The sequence below is a fragment of the Pelecanus crispus genome, chromosome W, assembly GCF_030463565.1.
Source record: "Pelecanus crispus isolate bPelCri1 chromosome W, bPelCri1.pri, whole genome shotgun sequence".
Classification (NCBI taxonomy): Eukaryota; Metazoa; Chordata; class Aves; order Pelecaniformes; family Pelecanidae; genus Pelecanus; species Pelecanus crispus.
In genome coordinates, this window is record NC_134675.1 from 20,817,806 (window position 1) to 20,833,028 (window position 15,223).

General features: G+C 42.2%; 1 protein-coding gene across 1 annotated transcript; it reads right to left on the reverse strand.

Annotated features, from left to right (window-relative positions):
* Positions 1–1,273: 1,273 nt before the first annotated feature.
* LOC104029780 (nuclear factor interleukin-3-regulated protein) lies at positions 1,274–2,650 on the reverse strand. Its single transcript, XM_009481252.2, has one exon. The coding sequence runs from the start codon at positions 2,648–2,650 to the stop codon at positions 1,274–1,276; it is 1,377 nt and encodes a 458-aa protein (XP_009479527.2).
* Between the last annotated feature and the right edge of the window lie 12,573 nt (positions 2,651–15,223).

The window sequence follows — 15,223 nt, forward strand, 5'->3', positions numbered from 1 at the left end:
TGGCCACACTATTCCTGATACAAGCCAGGATGCTGTTGGCCTTCTTGGCCACCTGGGCACACTGCTGGCTCATGTTCAGCCGGCTGTCTACCAACACCCCCAGGTCCTTTTCAGCCAGGCAGCTTTCCAGCCACTCTTCCCCAAGCCTGTAGCGTTGCATGGGGTTGTTGTGACCCAAGCACAGGACCCGGCACTTGGCCTTCTTAAACCTCATACAATTGGCCTCGGCCCATCAGTCCAGCCTGTCCAGGTCCCTCTGCAGGGCCATCCTACCCTCCAGCAGATCGACACTGCCACCCAACTTGGTGTCATCTGCAAACTTACTGAGGGTGCACTCAATCCCCTCATCCAGATCATCGATAAAGATATTGAACAAGGCTGGCCCCAAAACTGAGCCCTGGGGAACACCACTCGTGACCGGCTGCCAACTGGACTTAACTCCATTCACCACTACTCTCTGGGCTCGGCCACCCAACCAGTTTTTTACCCAGCGAAGACTACGCCCCTCCAAGCCATGAGCTGCCAGCTTCCTAAGGAGAAAATTATGGGAGATGGTGTCAAAAGCTTTGCTAAAGTCCAGGTAAATGACATCCACAGCCTTTCCATCATCTACCAGGCAGGTCACCAGGTCATAAAAGGAGATCAGGTTGGTCAAGCAGGACCTGCCTTTCATGAACCCATGCTGGCCGGGCCTGATCCCCTGGTTGACCTGCACTTGCCTGTTGAGTTCACTCAAGATGAACCTCTCCATAATCTTTCCCGGCACCGAGGTCAGGCTGACAGGCCTGTAGTTCCCCGGGTCCTCCTTCCGGCCCTTCTTGTAGATGGGCGTCACATTGGCAAGCCTCCAGTCATCAGGGACCTCCCCTGTTTGAGTTCTAGCTGGGCTTTTGCCTTTCTAATTTCCTCCCTGCAGGACCTAACAAGATCCCTTTCATAAAAATCAATTGGACTGGAGTAGATGTTTTGTGTTTGTCACCAATATTTTATTGTAACTGGTAACTTGCACGCTTTAGAATAAGAAAAAGAAAACAAAGTTCACTATATATAGCCTTCGTACCAGCTACTTGACTATACACAAGGCATAATGATCATAACACAGCCTAGGCTCTGTAATAATTTGTGCACAAAAAGACACCAGATATTATGTGAACATTACAGTGAAATGACATCACAACTCCAGTGATAAGTCAGCATAATACAAAACATATTGATCTACTGCAAATGGCATTTTTTAAAAAAAAACAACAGTAAGCCTTTATTCAGTAGTAACTTAACCAGAGTCTGATGCAGAGATTTGTTGTGTAGTTATAAGTCTTTTAAGGGAAGCAACCTCTGCAGATAAGTTTGTTATGCCCTGCTTCAAATACAGGTTCTCTGACTCAGAGACATTAAAGATACTGTCTTTTATTTCAACAATTTCAGTTTTGCAACCACTCTGAATTCTTACATTGAGTTCCTTTTGATGCCACAGTTCTGATTTGAGAGACCAGTCTTGGATATTAGTCACTTGAACTGAGAAAGGAGTGCAAGAAGAATGCACCAAGTTTTGTGTAGTGTGTTTTTCAAGCTCAACATGTCTTTTTGATGACATATCAATAGGTGATGATAGTTTCTGTGCAGCATCATAGTCATTATCTACTGCTTCCACTTTAACTTGCATGGCTTTGGCTTTAATTCTAAGTTTGTGAGGCAAAGCTGAAGAATTCACTTCTGGAACTTTAACTGTTGCATGAATATTTTTATGTTCAGCTGGGGAATGGATTGGACCCTTAGGAACCTGCTGTTCATCTTCTCCATCAGATGACTTTCCAACTGCACTTTCATCAGTTTCTGAAGTTCTGGGGGAATTACTGGAGGACCTATTGACTTGGAACAGAGGAGGAGAATGTGAGTACATGTTAAAGGTAGTTCCCACATAGTGTGGATATATGGATGCTTTCTGTGAACTTCTGTCATCTCTTGGCTCTCTCTCTAATTCCATGGGCTCCTGTTTTATAATCTGGAACTTATTTTCAGGACTTCTGCAGTTGTTTTGCATAGAACTTGATTGAGTATGCTCTACTGATGATATTTCAGGCATATCAGACATAGAGCTTTGAGGAGAATGTTTAATGACAGAAATACAACTGCTGCCAACTATAGATGGTTCATGTCCATCCACAAATGAGTTAATATTTGATTTGGAACTTTGATAATCTTGGAAATACACAGCTGTTGAGCTACTGAGTTTCTGTATCTCTTGGGCATAGGCTGCAGAAGTAATTAAACCAAACTTCAGCTTCAAAGAAAGCAGCTCTGCCTTCAAAGTGGCATTCTCCTCTCCCAGTGCAATTAGTTTGTTCTCTAAGACAAGGTCATTCAGTCGTCGTTTTTCACGAGATCTTTTAGCAGCTTCATTATTTTTCCGCCTTTTCTCCCAATACATAGCATCTTTCTTTTCATCTGGAATGAATTCTCGTTTTCTCCGGCAAGCTGAAGATTTACTTTTTCCACTACTTGCTTCAGTGAGTAGTATCTCTTCATTTGTAGACAATTCTTCAGATACTTCTGCTAAAGTAGACTTAAGTACCATGATTTTGTCCACATTGCTATTTGTGTCAACAGGTCCGTGTTCCTTTTTAAGGGTCTGCATTTTTCTCAGCTGCATCAGAAACAATTTGTAATAGATCTACAATGAGCAACAGAACAAACTATTTCCCCAGTACTTCTCATACCACAACTTAATGCAGTACTTTGAAATCCACGCATATTCCTCCTTTTGCTTCATATTCTCAAACAGAAGTGTCTAGATCCAATTTTCTTGGCAGAGGTGATGAGAATCTTCTAAATAACCTTCAATAAACAGAGAATTTGATTACTGTTTAGGAATTGCTGGTTTGGAGCATTCAAAAGTAACTTTCAATAAAAAGCTTAGACTAGCATTTAATTCATTAAACCTGCTGTAATATGAAGGAAGCTTGACACCGAAACAACTGATATTCTAAGCTTTATGATACCTAGGTAGCAGATTTGCTTCCAAAACAAATACAATATGATCCAAGGAAAATTAATTAAAAAAAAATATATTTGAATTTTGATCTGACAATAATGTCACAGAACTTTCCATAATATCACTGACCAACTTAAACCTAGCACTTAACACTGCTGAGCACCAGACGTTGATGAGCAGCACTGGAAAGTATCTTGTCCTTCCAAATTAAAATATCTCTTCAGAAAGCAGCTGTGGTGCGTGATTTGGCAATGCTATATATTTGGGTCCTCCACAGATTAAAAATAACATAAGCTGATTTAGAGAAGCTAGAGTGCTTTCTATTGTCTTAAAATAACACTGCTATCCATTAAAGTTATTAAACATTTAACTACTGCTTTTGTATCCTGTAAATTTATATATATATAAAAATATATACACACACATGCTTCAAGTTTTAAAATCCCTTTTTGATCAATCATATCAATTCAAACTAGTAAATGCAAACATAATTCTGGCAAATACAGAAGCAACATGTTTTCTCTTAAATAAGACTGTTTCAGGACAAGAACTATGTCTTTGTATCTATCTGTATGGTCTCCAGCTCAAAGTGATGCCACTTTGGTGCCTGTCCAACACTACATTTAGGGAAAATATTAGTAATGATAGTAACTGATAATAATAAAGAGCAGAAAGTTTTTTTTCTAAACGCATGCAGACCATGGGCATAGCTCATCAGTATGATCCTCTATTTAATCAACGAAAATTCAATTGCAAGTTCAAACAGCCTCATGCAGCCAGATACTGGTGTTGACCTACACTTAAAATCCAACAAGCTACAGAGTTCATGTCCCTTGCTTCACAGGCCTTCTACAGTTTGGGGCATTCGAGGGCATAATCTGCTTGTTTTAGCACTGGTAACTCCTGTTTTGGCCAGTCTCCCTCCTGTACACATTGTTCCTGGCACAAGTAGAATGAGCGTAGAATTGGTAGCTTGAAAGTCTACAGCAAATATAAGTGCTTATCAAAACAATGGTGGTTTTGCATGCAGCATTCAACTCTGCTTTCAGCCAGAGTACATCAGTAAAGTCAAGACAAAAGTGTAAGCCACATGTTGTATGTCAGTCTTACTAGTTTGATATTTATGTAATTAGTTCTAATGCCATTGCTTTAGTCAGCTAACAAAACAACAATAAAGCTCTAGCTCTTTCCACATATTCCCTGAACACTTTTATCATGGCAACTGAAATTGCTGCTTTACAAACAGGACTCAAAGTTAATAGTTCTCCACGTGGATCAGCCCAATACTGAGTCTGTAAACAAATTAAATTCTATCTGACGATAATGGCAAAACGTCTTCAATAAAAATGGCCATTTCACTTCACTTGCATTTTATAATTCCACTGGAAAAAGTCAGTATTTACATGTAAATTAATGAACTGTAATAATCCCTCTGATTATATTTCAATTCCCAATATTTTCCCTTATGATTAATTTTTCAATTGCTTTATCATTCCCTCATAAAGTATTATAAAACCAACATTTAATAGTACCTTACATTAGTCATTATTAAAGATTTTTTGGTTTTGTTGCTTGATGTTGATGACATTCAGTGATAATGTAACAGTGTAATAACACTCAACCCTATCAATTACAGATCCAGTCTTGCTCCCACAGCAATTTTGCCATTGGCTTCAATAGAAGCAGGATACAATCCCAGATCCAAATATTAATGAGACTTCCATAGAATTCATACTATTTAAGCAATAAATTACATATGCAGAAATCAGGAAAATTTAATTTACCCATGTCAAAATAGTACATTAAGACTCTGACCCTGGGGATTTGCGTATTCAGATTGTAATACTTGAAAAGTGTCAAAAGGTTGTGACACAGTCTTTCAATCTTGCCTCTGTAATTTAATTCAGTCAGTCAGTTCTGCTTTACAATACACACATAGATCTCCACACATACATATGTTTCTCCAGAGTAACTGCATATTATTATTTGTATTTATCAAAATAATTCACATTAACTCCAAGCTTAATTTTTCAATACGTATTCTGTAATGAGATATCTAATTATTTAATTCTGTTGCTCTAACGTTTTGATAGCAATTCTAAAACTAAATTAAATCCCATTTCAAGCAGTCAGATACTTTCAAACGAACTTCACTTTTGTAAAGCTGTGTCTACAATATTTACCTCAGTCCTTAAAAAAAAAGGAAAATAAATGCAAAATAACTTCCCATTTTAAAGAAGAACCATGCATTTATCATTGTCTTTTTAATAAACATCTCAAACCACTATGTAGCAAAGTGCCAAAAACCAATAAAAGCTCACATTGATATGTCTGCACATATTTCTAGTTGTTGTTTTCCATGTTCCAGGTAGGTATCATTAATTATGTTATTGCTAGCATTCTGTCAAAGGTTATGTATTTCAAAAATTTGTTCACATACCAGGGCTGGTACAGAACCTGCTCATAGATACCCAAACATGACCAGTTTGTACTCTGTACTTTGAAAAATTTAAGAATATATTTTGCACTTTCTATCTACAAAGCATTTTAAAAACATTTGCTAACTACCTCAAGACTTTTATGAGGTACAGAAATAATATTATGCACATACAGGGGAGGAAACAGAGTTTAATTTTAGTTGATGGATACACAGCCTAACTAAACACTGCTTAAACATTTTGGAACTACCTTACCACTACTGCTTTTCATACATAAAAAGTATGCCATGAAATTCTGCACCTTTCAGGTCTATAATAACTAAGAAATCCTCTTTAACTGAGGATGTGGCCTCTAAAGCCCAAACCAACCTCTACTGAAATCATCCAACATACTCTTTCTTGCCTTATATCTAGCACCTTCAGTGTAATTCTGTTCCTGCTGAAGAAAAACTTTGATGCTGACCCCACTGGAATAGTGATATTATCCCTAGATTTGTGGGCAAGAGGGTCTAGGCAATGGGGAGCAAATGAAGTTCAAACTTTCTGGAAACACTGGGTAACTGGATGTTATGCTATTATAGGTTATCCAAGGTCAAAGAAGGAAACAAAATTTACAATACCAGTGTTACCACCAATTACTGCTGAATCCATTACAACAACTTGGAGAAATATAGAACTATTGCTCCTGCATTAGGGTTCCCTTTTCTTACAACTTAATAGGCATTTTAAGTGTTTATGGTTCCAAGATCAACATGTAATTAGGTCAGTGGAACACTGATGATGATGCTTCATAGAAGATGAAGCATTTTTTATAAAATGTTGATTTTCTTTGTCTCATTGAAATAAAATCATGGTAGGTGTCTACAAAATATAATTTATTTAAAAATTAATAAACCCATCATGGCACTTGGAATACTAATGCACTTTCATATTACCCAACTCCAAGTTGTATCCAGAAAGTTGATGTCATATGTAATTTACATAAAAGACATTCATTGTTAGGAAAATTAGTTAAGTTACTGTTTATCCTAATAACTACAAATTAACTCATGAAAGTATAGTTTTCTTCCCAAAGGCAAAATACACAAATTATGAAAGTAAAATTATTATTTGGAGAAATCCAAACACATGTTAAAAACAGCTCTTGCTCAGAAAGGTCAGTCAAGGTTAACAGGTGCAAATTCATCCTATATTTTCTTCAACATACTCAGAAAGTCAGTATAATTCTATCGGACTTGTTCAATTTGTCCAAAACCAGGGAAAACTTTAAATATTTATATAAAATAATATATAAATTAACTTTGCTTCTCTGAGTTTCAATTATACATATATAACATGCCATTTTATTTAAATATCATATCACTTGACAGTAGGAAAAACTAGATTGCACAAAGCAATAACCTAATAGTAACAATGTTCTGCAAATAAAATCTCAGCATCCCTAATTTCAAATACTGAAATTCATGATGCTGTTTTATTGTTTTCCCCTAATTAAGGGCCACAAAACAAAAATACAAAATCAAATGTTAATTATTCAGACAAATACCTTTCTATCATTGAACTCTTTCACGTGGGTAAAAATGATGTTGCAACAAAAAGTCTGAGTGTCGTGGTTTAACCCCAGTTGGCAACTAAGCACCACACAGCCGCTCACTCACCATCCCCCCTCCAGTGGGATGGGGGAGAGAATCGGGGAAAAAACAGTAAAACCCGTGGGTTGAGATAAAGGAAGTTTAATAGGACAGCAGAGGAAGAGAAAATAATAATAATAATGATAAAGGAATATACAAAACAAGTGATGCACAATGCAATTGCTCACCACCCGCAGACCGATACCCAGACGGTTCCCGAGCAGCGATCGCTGCTCCCCGGCCAACTCCCCCCAGTTTATATACTGACCATGACGTCATATGGTATGGAATAGCCCTTTGGTCAGTTTGGATCAACTATTCTGGCTGTGGCCCCTCCCAGCTTCTTGTGCACCTGGCAGAGCATGGGAAGCTGAAAAGTCCTTGCCTAGCATAAGCAGTACTTAGCAACAACTAAAGCATCAGTGTGTTATCAGCATTCTTCTCCTACTAAATCCAAAACACAGCACTATGCCTGCTACTAGGAAGAAAATTAACTCCATCCCAGCCAAAACCAGGACACTGAGGTCTATCAAAAGAGACTTCAGGGCCCTGGGAAGAATGCTAAAAAAATTGGGAGCACAGGTACTGTTTTCCTCAGTCCTCCCAGTAATGAGGAGAGACTTTGGAAGAAACAGGCCTGCCCAGGACACCAACACCTGGCTCCAGGACTGGTGCCTGCACCAAAACTTTGGGTTTTAAACCATGGAAGAGCCATGGAGAGACAAGGTATACTGGGGCCTGACGGGATTCACCTGTCCCAACGGGGGAAACGCTTCTTTGCTAGTAAGCTGGCAGGACCGATCAAGAGAGCTTCAAACTAGAATTGATGGCGGAAGGGGATGCCATTAGGAGAACTGAAGGTAAGCCAAGGGTTGGCATGGCATCCCCTAAGTGTGGCAATGCTATTGGGAGCATTTGCACTGCTCCAGGGAGCACGGAGGACTCAGAAGCACATCTGAAATGCTTGTACACCAACGCACGCAGTATGAGAAACAAACAAGATGAACTGGAAGCGATGGTCAGTTCCCAGAGCTATGATGTCATTGGTATTAGCGAGACTTGGTGGAATGAGTCCCATGATTGGAGGGCTGGGATGGAGGGCTATAGGCTGTTGAGGAGGGATAGGCAGGGCAGGCGAGGTGGAGGAGTTGAATTCTGTATGCAAGGGAGAGGTTTGGCTGTACAGCCCTTACAGTTAGGGATGATGTGGTTGAGAGCCCCTGGGTGAGGATTAGGGGGATGGAAAACAAAGGAGATGTTGTTGTGGGTGTCTACTATCGATCGCCCAGCCAGGATGAGAGTTATTCTACAGGCAATTAGGAGAAATCTCTGGATCGGTAGCCCTTGTCCTTATGGGAGATTTCAACTTCCCAGGCATCAACTGGGAATACCATACTGCTGTGACGAGCAAGTCTGGGAAATTCTTGAAGTTTGTGGAAGATAACTTCTTGACACAAGTACTCAGTGAGCCGACTAGGAAAGATGCCCTCCTAGACTTGTTGTTTGTGAATAGAGAAGGACTCGTGGGAGATGTTACGGCAGGTGGCTGTCTTGGCCACAGTGATCACAAAATGGTCGAGTTTAAAATTTTCAGTGTAATGAGAAAAATGGTCAGCAGAGTTGCTTCCCTAGATTTCAAGAGAGCAAACTAAGCTATTCAGGGAGCTGTTTAGCAGAGTATCCTGAGAATCTGCTTTTGAGGGCTTAGGAGTCCATGAGGGCTGGTCAGTTTTTAAGAAGCACCTTTTAGAAGCACAGGAGCAGGCAGGTTGGGAAAAAGCCTTGGGAGGCAGTCCTGAAAGGCAAAGGGGTACAGGAAGGCTGGAAGGAAGAAGGAAGTCTTAAAGGCACAGGAGCAGGCTGTCCCCATGTGCCATAAGACGAACCGGCGGGGAATATAACCGGCCTGGATGAACACAGAGCTTTTGCTGGGACTCAGGGAAAAAAGGAGAGTCTACCACCTTTGGTAGAAGGGGCAGGCAACTCAAGAAGAGTGCAGGGATCTCGTTAGGTCATGCAGAGAGAGACTTAGAAAGGCAAAAGCCCAGCTAGAACTCAATCTGGCCACTGTTGTAAGAGATAGTAAGAAATGTTTTTACAAGTACATCAACAAGAAAAAGAGAGCCAAGGAGAATCTCCATCCTTTGCTGGATGCAGGGGGGAACATTGCCACCAAGGATGAGGAAAAGGCTGAGGTACTTAATGCCTTCTTTGCCTCAGTCTCTAATAGCCAGAGCAGTTATCCCCAGGGTATTCAGCCCCCTGAGCTGGAAGACAGGGACGAAGAGCAGAATAAACCCCCATAATCCAGGAGGAGGCAGTTAATGACCTGCTACACCACCTGGACACTCACAAGTCTATGGGGCCGGATGGGATCCACCCGAGAGTACTGAGGGAGCTGGCGGAGGAGCTTGCTAAGCCACTCTCCATCATCTATCAGCAGTCCTGGTTAACAGGGGAGGTCCCTGATGACTGGAGGCTTGCCAATGTGACGCCCATCTACAAGAAGGGCCGGAAGGAGGATCCGGGGAACTACAGGCCTGTCAGCCTGACCTCGGTGCCAGGGAAGATTATGGAGTGGTTCATCCTGAGCGCGCTCAAAAGGCACGTGCAGGTCAACCAGGGGATAGGGCCCAGCCAGCATGGGTTCATGAAAGGCAGGTCCTGCTTGACCAACCTGATCTCCTTCTATGACCTGGTGACCCGCCTGGTGGATGAGGGAAAGGCTGTGGATGTCATCTACCTGGACTTCAGTAAAGCCTTTGACACTGTCTCCCACAGCATTCTCCTAAGGAAGCTGGCGGCTCATGGCTTAGGCAGGTGTACTCTTCGCTGGGTAAAAAACTGGTTGGGTGGCCGAGTGCAGAGAGTTGTGGTGAATGGAGTCAAATCCAGTTGGCGGACGGTCACGAGCGGTGTTCCCCAGGGCTCAGTTTTGGGGCCAGTCTTGTTTAATATCTTTATCAGCAATCTGGATGAGGGGATTGAGTGCGCCCTCAGTAAGTTTGCAGATGACACCACACTGGGTGGGAGTGTCGATCTCTTTGAGGGTAGGAAGGCCCTGCAGAGGGACCTGGACATGCTGGATGGATGGGCCGAGTCCAATTGTATGAGGTTCAACAAGGCCAAGTGCTTGGTCCTGCATTTTGGTCATAACAACCCCATGCAACCCTACAGGCTTGGGGAAGAGTGGCTGGAAAGCTGCCTGGCTGAAAAGGACCTGGGGGTGTTGGTAGACAGCTGGCTGAACGTGAGCCAGCAGTGTGCCCAGGTGGCCAAGAAAGCCAACAGCATCCTGGCTTGTATCAGTAATAGTGTGGCCAGCAGGAGCAGGGAAGTGATTGTCCCCTTGCACTGGTGTGGCCACACCTGGAATACTGTGTTCAGTTTTGGGCCCCTAAATACAAGAAAGACATTGAGGTGCTGGAGTGCATTCAGAGAAGGGCAATGAAGCTGGTGAAGGGTCTGGAGAAGTATTCTTATGTGGAGCAGCTGAGGGAACTGGGGTTGTTTAGCCTAGAGAAGAGGAGGCTGAGGGGAGACCTTATCACTCTCTACAACTACCTGAAAGGAGGTTCTAGTGAGGTGACTGTTGGTCTCTTTTCCCTAGTAACTAGTCATAGGACGAGAGTAAATGGCCTCAAGTTGCCTCAGGGGAGGCTTAGATTGGATATTAGGAAAAAATTCTTTACTGAAAGAGTGGTCAATCTTTGGAACAGGCTGCCCAGAGAGGTGGTGGAGTCACCATCCCTGGAAGTGTTCAAAAAACGGGTAGACGTGGCACTTTGGGACATGGTTTAGTAGGCATGGTGGTGTTGGGTTGACAGTTGGACTAGATGATCTTAGAGGTCTTTTCCAACCTTAATGATTCGATTCTGTTCTGTTCTGTTCTGTTCTATTCTATTCTATTCTATTCTAATAGGATGCTTTTGCCACTTGTTCCCTGTTAGGCTCACTTCAGCCTCCAACACAGAAAACAGCTGGGATCCCCCTGTCACTCCAGAAATCCAGGTGGTTTATGTCCCCTTGTACCATGATGGTATTTGGGTACACTGTGCACTCATGTCCACCAAAGCCTTATAGTCTCATGGGTCTGATGTTGCAGTCCATCAGTTCTATACAGTCCAGTAAACCTGGGTTACTGGCTGGAGACAGGGCCCCTCTCTTCCTGTTCAGAGCATTCATTACCTGACTCCTGTAATTGCAAACCAGAAGTCCCTTCATCAGGATCAGAAGGAGGAGAGGTATCCTCCACCCTTCCACTCTGTCTGGGGAGTTGCTCAACAGCAACTGGAGCAGTAATTTTCCTGGATGGACCCTTTTAAGCTTCTGTTTTTCCCTGCAATTTGTGTATGTGTTCTTCTAGATCCAAGCATATGGGCTGCCTTTAAGAAAGTTAACTCCAGTCCTGCCAGACCCAGTATGTGGTGTACCCAGTCTTAATGACTTGAGAAAGCAGCATTATGCACTACAGTTCAAAATCTAGATCTAGCTGTTTCCAGCTACATACATCTTTTTCGATTAAAAAACAAGACTGAGGCAAGGGGGAGAGTATGTAATATGTCTGGAATAGATAACACATCCAAAACTTACTTTTTTTTTTAAAGAAGAATCTTTATGAGCAGAATTTAAATGAGTTTAATTTCACAGAATCACAGAATGGTTGAGGTTGGAAGGGACCTCTGGAGGTCATGTGGTCCAACACACATGCTCAAGCAGGGTCACCTAGAGCAGGTTGCCCAGGACCATGTCCAGACGATTTTTTAATATCTCCATGGATGGAGACTCCACAACCTCCCTGGGCAACCTGTCCCAGTGTTTGATCATCCTCACAGTAAGAAGGTATTTCCTAATGTCCAGACGGAACCTCCTGTGTTTCAGTTTGTGCCCATTGCCTCTTGACCTGTCACTGGGCACCACTGAAAAGAGCCTGGCTCCCTCTTCTCCTTTTCCTCCCATCAGGTATTTATGTACACTGACAAGTGTGTGAGCCTTCTCTTCTCTAGACTGAAGTCCCAGCTCTCAGCCTTTCCTCATATAAGAGATGCTCCTGTCCCTTAATCATCTTAGTTGCCCTTTTCTGGACTCCCTCCAGTATGTCCATGTCTCTCCTGTACTGGGGAGCCCAGAACTAGACACAGAACTCCAGGTGTGGCCTCACCAGTGCTGAGTAGAGGAGAAGGATCACCTCCCTCGACCTGCTAGCAACATTACTCCTAATGCAGCCCAGGATCATCTACCAAAGGTCTTGGGAGTCTGGGGAGGTCCCCGCTGACTGGAAGCTAGCCAACGTAATTCCAATTTACAACAAGAGCATGAGGGAAGACCCAGAAAACTACAGACCTCTTAGTCTAACCTCAGTTCCCGGAAAAATTATGGAGAAGATCATACTGGGCGCTACTGAAAGGCATTTAAAGAACAATGCAATCATCAGGCACAGTCAACATGGGTTCACAAAGGGAAAGTCCTGTTTAACTAATTTAATATCCTTCTATGATAAGGTCACCTGCCTAGTGGATGAAGGGAAGGCAGTGGATGTAGTTGTTCTGGATTTTAGGAAGGCTTTTGATACTGTCCCTCACAGCATCCTTCTGGACAAGTTGTCCAACTGCGAGATGAGCGGGTACACGGTGCGCTGGGTGAAGAACTGGCTGAACGGCAGGGCCCAAAGGGTTGTAGTGAATGGGGCTGCATCTGGCTGGCAGGCAGTCACTAGCGGTGTTCCTCAGGGCTCAATTCTAGGGCCAGTTCTGGTCAATATATTTATCAGTGATCTGGATGCAGGAGTTGAATGCACTATTAGCAAGTTTGCTGATGATATTAAACTGGGAGGTGCTGGTGACTCTCTTGAGGGCCAAGAAGCCTTGCAGAGCGATCTAGATAAATTGTAGCATTGGGCAATCATTAATGGGATGAAATTTAACAAGACCAAATGCCGTATTCTGCACCTAGGACAGAGTTAACGCCAGGCACAAGTATGGATTGAGAGAGGAGTGGCTGGACAGCAGCCCTGCAGAAAGGGATCTGGGGGTGCTGGTTGACAGCAGGCTCAACAGGAGTCAGCAGCGTGCCCTGGCAGCCAAGAGGGCAAACCGCATTCTGGGGTGCATCAAACACAGCATAACCAGCCAGTCAAAAGAGGTGATTATCCCACTGTATTTAGCGTTGGTGCGGCCTCACCCCGAGTACTGTGTGCAGTTCTGGGCCCCACAATTTAAAAAGGATGTTAAGGTACTTGAATGCATCCAGAGGAGGACAACAAGGCTGGTGAAAGGGCTGGAAGGCATGTCCTATGAGGAGCGGCTGAGGACTCTGGGGTTGTCTAGTGTGGAGAAAAGGAGGCTGAGGGGCAACCTCATTGATCTCTACAGCTTCCTGAGGAGAGGAGGTGGAGAGGGAGGTGCTGATCTCTTCTCCCTGCTATCCAGTGACGGGATGCGTGGGAATGGCTCAAAGCTGCGCCAGGGGAGGTTCAGACTTGACATTAGGAAGCATTTCTTTACCGAGAAGGTGGTCAAACACTGAAACAGGCTTCCTAGAGAGGTGGTTGGTGCCCCAAGCCTGTCAGTGTTTAAGAGGCATTTGGACAATGCCCTTAAGAACATGCTTTAACTGTTGTCTTACAAATGTCAAGCATGGACCAGACCTTCAGCTGATCTAAATCTATATAACTCTATTAAAAGGCAGTAGAATTATGTCAGTAAATCCCAGCTGACGCTCTAAACTTGCATCTTATTACATAAAAATTTTAGTACAAATGTATAAAATAAACATTGCCTGTAAAAAAATCTTGATCTCCACCACTCACTGCAAATGAAACAGAGAAATAGCAGTCTTTAGAGCTCTAATCCTGCAAGATAGTCCAGTAGGGAAAACTACTGCATGCACAAAGCCTCATTTTCTTTATTGAGAGTTCAAGTGTTCGGTTCTAATCATAAAAGGAGGTCTTGCATGACTGGCATCTATATTGCTAACTGCTGTTAAGCCACCTCTATGGCAAAAACTGGTTTATTATTTAAATGCTTTGGGGTAGAACTGAAAGGTACACCAAGATGTGGCAACTTACAAAAGAAGGAAAAATATTTTAAATAAAGCTTTCTTTCCAACAGAAAATAAATAGATTTATATAATATCTGTGACCAGATTCAGTCTCAGAGTATGCTAACTTGGACATGGATCAATTCAACACGTGAATTAAAAAAAAAAAAAAAAAAGCAGGATATTTCACAAGGTCCCAATACTAATCTATTTCAGGTATACCTTTAAAACCAAAAAGTTTTCAGAAACATTGATTCTATTACATTTGGAATCACATCCAAGTATGCCCTTGTTTACACAATCTTATTTTTGACAGTCATCACCATCAGTATTAGACAGTTACAAATATCTTGTTTGAAATTCCTCACCCCCAAACACTGTAAAATACTAACACTGAAATCAGCTGTCACTTTGTCCTAGAATGGGCCACAGGAACTTGCATTTTTTTTCCTATTACACATCCTAAGCACATTTATATCTCATAACTGACTGTAATAATCATGACAAGGTCACCTGGAAGAGTCAATTAAGCTGAGGAGTCAGGTACATTGCTTAACAGGGTGTAATAAGACTCAATCGTACACATTATTGCATCATAGTGATGTTATAACAGCAGCAAGACTGCTGTCTGGAAAAGGAAACTATTGCATAAACATAGTTTGCACAACTATTTGTTAAAATAAGTCAATTTAGAATGAGCTAAAGGTTTATTTTATTTATGAGCTTTATTTCAAGATAAAGGATTGAAAAAAAGCAACAGTCTTTTCTAGACTGTGTGTGCATTCCTTTTATTGCAATAGATAGAATGCACATGTTCTACAAGTTTCAGCCAAAGCATGGAAAATACTGTTCCTTCTTAGGATAAGATCAGGTATAGCAGGCTGGTTAGCTCAGTTGGTTAGAGCATGGTGCTAATAATGCCAAGGTCACAGGTTCAATCCCCCCTCACTGCAGGGGGGTTGGGCTTGATGACCTCTCAAGGTCCCTTCCAACCCAAAGCATTCTATGATTCTATGCTAATAATGCTAAGCTGTGAAGAGGTCATGTAAGTTCCTATTGCTCATGGAAAGACTCTAAGCTTTTTGACACCTTTCAAATCAGGTCCTTTAAAATAAATAAATAAA